This window comes from Lipophrys pholis, assembly GCF_963383615.2.
Source record: "Lipophrys pholis genome assembly, chromosome: 19".
Classification (NCBI taxonomy): domain Eukaryota; kingdom Metazoa; phylum Chordata; class Actinopteri; order Blenniiformes; family Blenniidae; genus Lipophrys; species Lipophrys pholis.
The window spans coordinates 25617155-25621736 of record NC_137647.1 but is presented as its reverse complement, the minus strand read 5'-3'; the positions used below and the strand labels follow the sequence as shown (position 1 = coordinate 25621736).

Here is a 4582-nt window from a genome sequence, read left to right as displayed (position 1 = left end):
AACTGGTAAAGGTTCTGTCAGAGTGCGTTCAGTGAAATATTGAAAGTGACTTTCATCAAATACTCAACTGTCCAACAAGTGTCCCACAGTTCAGAAACCACAGCAGCAGATGAAGAACACATGGACTGGACATCAGTGCAGGACTTCTCATACTTCTCATACTTCTCATGTGTCTGAGGTCTGCTCCTCGCTATGCCACTTATCTCTTCATGTGTCAGAGCAGGAGAAGCAGGCAGCTTTCCTTATCTTCTGCACGTACAAACACCATGAGATATGGAGATAAAGACACTATAAATGCCCTCTTGTTCTGCTTTGTCTTCAGTTCAGACGGCTGAAGCTCGCAGCTCTTTCTGATGACCACTCATTGAACAGGTAGGATACTTCACACTATACACACTCGCTGCTCACTAAAAGATCATGATATTTGGCTTTGGGTTGATATTTACAGAAAAGGTAAGAAGTTCCTGCTCCAGTGATGTTTTATCATGAATGTAGGATATTTAAGTAGAAGCTTCAGTTGTGTTTTCCTCGTCTGCAACACTTTATTAAAGCAGAATCCAGCAACAGTGGACAGTCGACCACAACAAGCCATGTCCAGCATTAATAACTACCATGTGATTCCAGCATTAATACCTGTCACGTGAATCCAGCATTAATACCTGTCACGTGAATCCAACATTAATAACTACCACGTGAATGCAGCATTAATACCTGTCATGTGAATCCAGCATTAATAACTACCACGTGATTCCAGCATTAATACCTGTCACGTGAATCCAGCATTAATAACTACCACGTGATTCCAGCATTAATACCTGTCACGTGAATCCAGCATTAATAACTACCACGTGAGTCCAGCATTAATACCTGTCACGTGAATCCAGCATTAATAACTACCACGTGAATGCAGCATTAATACCTGTCATGTGACCTCCAGCATTATTAACTGTCTGAGTTCAGTAGAAACTCGTTCTTCCTGTTTGAAGCTTCAATGTCGAGGTTCTGTTAGTCAGTTTTTGGGTCTGATCTCTGTCTCATCAGGTTTGTCTCTTTCTAATCAGGTTGGTCTCTGTCTCATCAGGTCTCTGTCTCATCAGGTCTCTGTCTCATCAGGTTGGTCTCTGTCTCATCAGGTCTCTGTCTCATCAGGTCTCTGTCTCATCAGGTTTGTCTCTTTCTAATCAGGTTGGTCTCTGTCTCATCAGGTTGGTCTCTGTCTCATCAGGTCTCAGTCTCATCAGGTTGGTCTTTGTCTCATCAGGTCTCTGTCTCATCAGGTTAGTCTCTGTCTCATCAGGTCTCAGTCTCATCAGGTTGGTCTCTGTCTCATCAGGTCTCAGTCTCATCAGGTTGGTCTCTGTCTCATCAGGTCTCTGTCTCATCAGGTTGGTCTCTGTCTCATCAGGTCTCTGTCTCATCAGGTCTCTGTCTCATCAGGTTTGTCTCTTTCTAATCAGGTTGGTCTCTGTCTCATCAGGTTGGTCTCTGTCTCATCAGGTCTCAGTCTCATCAGGTTGGTCTTTGTCTCATCAGGTCTCTGTCTCATCAGGTTAGTCTCTGTCTCATCAGGTCTCAGTCTCATCAGGTTGGTCTCTGTCTCATCAGGTCTCAGTCTCATCAGGTTAGTCTCTGTCTCATCAGGTCTCAGTCTCATCAGGTTAGTCTCTGTCTCATCAGGTCTCAGTCTCATCAGGTTAGTCTCTGTCTCATCAGGTCTCAGTCTCATCAGGTTAGTCTCTGTCTCATCAGATCTCTCTCTCTCATGAGGTCAGAATGTGAACAGCAGGATGAGTAGGACTGTTAAAATACCGATTCTAATGATGAGGACATTTATTGATCCATTCATCAAACAGCTGTTGTGAATGTTTTCGTTAAGCGCCGGGTCAGAGAACAGCAAGTTGTGCAAAAAACCATTCAACAGTTTGGAGAAGGTCACATGAAGGTCACAATGAAGGTCACAATGAAGGTCACATGAAGGTCACATGAAGGTCACAATGAAGGTCACAATGAAGGTCACATGAAGGTCACATGAAGGTCACAATGAAGGTCACATGAAGGTCACATGAAGGTCACAATGAAGGTCACATGAAGGTCACAATGAAAGGTCTGACTACATTTTAGCTTCATCCTGAAACTTCACCCCAAACCTCAAAATCAATAATAGTTTGTGACGATGAGTCTGTGACCGACAGGTGCAGGTGAGATTGCTTCTGTGAAGGACTGTTCACTGAGCCTCGTAGCGACAGAAGGAAACCTTGGTGAAGCTCATTCACTTTTTCTTGGCTGAACCCAAACATTTTCATTGTAAGTATTCTGGTGGAAACTGCAATATTCAGTATGACTGTGAGCACTTCAGAGAGGAAAGCTCTCCTGGAGCGGCAGGCCTAATGACACTCCTGTTGTTCCACCTCATCAGAGCACCTCAGAGTCCATGGCTCTAACGGCTCTCAGTGCCAGCGCTGCAGCGGCGAGCGTGGGCCAAGCCATCAGCCAAGGTAGTCCCACTCATCGGCAGTGCCTCATGTACATAACCAATGGATGCAGCAGCTACACTCTTTGCAACTCCAGGTGACGGAATTTCAACAAAACTGAGTCTCTAACCATCATCAGACTGTCACGTTAACCCTTTCCCCACCAAACAGGTGGTACATCTACAGTGGAAGCTGCGCTTCACCCTTACCACCCACCGTTCCCTCCAACGCGTCGGGCAGCGCTCTGTTCATCAAGACTCCTCACACGGCCTGTGGCTCCGTCGGTGTCGTCACCTACGACCTCGTGTACGATGATGACGACCAACCCAGTGGAAAAATAGCTATAATGTTCTCTAATCCCTACGACTTCAACGTGTACTCCAACTGGTTTGCAGTGGGAGTGGTTGACCAGAGCAAAGAGTGTGATTACGACCTGTACTGCGAGATGTATTATGAAACGAGCCAGTCCTTCGTCAGGGGTCAAGCAAATGGCGCCGTCTTGAATTACAAAGGCAAACGAGTTACGGTTGAGGCGACGATGTCAGACGCCTACCAGCCTGTAATGAAGGTGGAAATCCGTGAGACCGACTGAAATGTCTGCATGGTAGAAACGGTGTCAGACACCACAAAAGGATGTTTGGTTTTACAGTGTGGTGGGCCGAGCCCCCTTCAGACCCGGTTGTGTTTCCCCCAACAGCTACTCTACTATAAGTCTTTCTATATCGCCTGCAACAATCGTGACCTAATGAGTTTCTCTAATGCATCTTATTCTTTAGAAAGGGAAAAGGGTTAGGGGCAGGACAGTCCTGAAACCCTCGATACGATGACAACTACTGGTTTGTAGGGAAACTTCTGTCAGCTTATTGGAACGTCTTATTGTCACTTCCTGCGTAGCGGCTGGTCGACTGTCTTTTACAGCCGCACTGACAGTGATATTACATCCTGTCAACTTTGTCTTTTGTTCTAAACACATTTATCGCCAATCTTAACAAGGCAGACATATTCCTTTATCTTAAGTTGTTCTATATGTGAACTCACTTTTGGACTTCGTCTCTGTGTGTCATTTGAAGAACGTTTACTCAGGTGCTGAAAAACCCAGAAAATCCACCTCCCAAAAATAATAAAAATATATTTTTTTAAAAAGTGTAATAATAATAAAGATAATACATTTTATTTGTCAGCGACTTTCAGGATTCTGAAGGTCACTGTATAATACACATGTTAAAATACAGCTAAAAAACTGTAAAAAGATCCTGTAAAAACATGAAAAACATCCAACTTCAAACCACTTGTTTCAAAAGATTAATGCTTTAAGATTTAAAGAGACCAGGGATTGAAAGTTTACCAAAATATAATGTTGATAAACATTTGAAAAAAAAAGGTGTTTATTTTTTTCTTCAGCTTGAGATTAATTACTTCACATTTCATGACAAAGTCTGGTACAAAACCACAGAAGTTCCAAAACACAAAGGTACCATCAGCATCAGAAGCAGTCCTGTCCAGAGTCCCTTTCTGTCTGCTGTATTCCATCCATCCATCAGTCCATCCATCCACTAATTCATCATCCATCCATCAGTCCATCCATCCACTAATTCATCATCCATCCATCAGTCCATCCATCCACCAATTCATCATCCATCCATCAGTCCATCCATCCACCAATTCATCATCCATCCATCAGTCCATTAACAAGAGACACGATGAAGTCCTCCATCATAGTCCCAGTCCTAATTCTAGTCCGAGTCCCAGTCTCACCCCGTGGTGAAGAACTGGTCCGGGGACAAAATGGTTGACGAACTGGTGGACAAACTGGAGGACAGATTGGTGGAAAAACTGGAGGACAAACTGGTGGACAAACTCGAGGACAAACTGGTGGACAAACTGGAGGACAAACTGGTGGACAAACTGGAGAACAGACTGGAAGATAAGCTGGAGGACAGACTGATGTACAAACTGGAGGACAGACTGGTGGACAAACTGGAGAACAGACTGGAAGATAAACTGGAGGACAGACTGATGTACAAACTGGTGGACAGACTGGTGAACAAACTGGTGGACAGACTGGTGAACAAACTGGAGAACATTTATCCATCCATCATCCATCCATGAGA

The 4582-nt window shown here is 44.2% G+C and overlaps 1 protein-coding gene across 50 annotated transcripts; it reads left to right on the top strand.

The window, feature by feature from the left end:
• Positions 1-319: 319 nt before the first annotated feature.
• Positions 320-3842, top strand: LOC308125218 (DELTA-actitoxin-Aas1a-like). 50 transcript variants are annotated; one of them, XM_080488797.1, is made up of 6 exons: positions 321-372; positions 1406-1437; positions 1514-2104; positions 2193-2304; positions 2417-2568; positions 2643-3842. In XM_080488797.1, exons 5-6 carry the CDS (start codon positions 2432-2434, stop codon positions 3061-3063), a joined length of 558 nt encoding a protein of 185 aa, XP_080344923.1. In that variant the 5' UTR covers positions 321-372; positions 1406-1437; positions 1514-2104; positions 2193-2304; positions 2417-2431; the 3' UTR covers positions 3064-3842. The 50 variants fall into 50 exon arrangements, with proteins under 50 accessions (XP_080344936.1, XP_080344920.1, XP_080344923.1 ...); XM_080488803.1 differs by having other exon boundaries at positions 1370-1513; positions 1606-2104; XM_080488786.1 differs by having other exon boundaries at positions 1350-1441; positions 1534-2104.
• The last annotated feature ends 740 nt before the right edge of the window (positions 3843-4582 follow it).

What these genes read in the sequence shown, in the direction of transcription:
- LOC308125218 (XM_080488794.1), top strand. Translation starts at nt 2,432, where the DNA reads ATGGCTCTAACGGCTCTCAGTGCCAGCGCTGCAGCGGCGAGCGTGGGC. An exon ending in TACACTCTTTGCAACTCCAG is followed by an intron (nt 2,569 to 2,642) that starts GTGACGGAATTT and finishes CCCACCAAACAG; the next exon opens with GTGGTACATCTACAGTGGAA.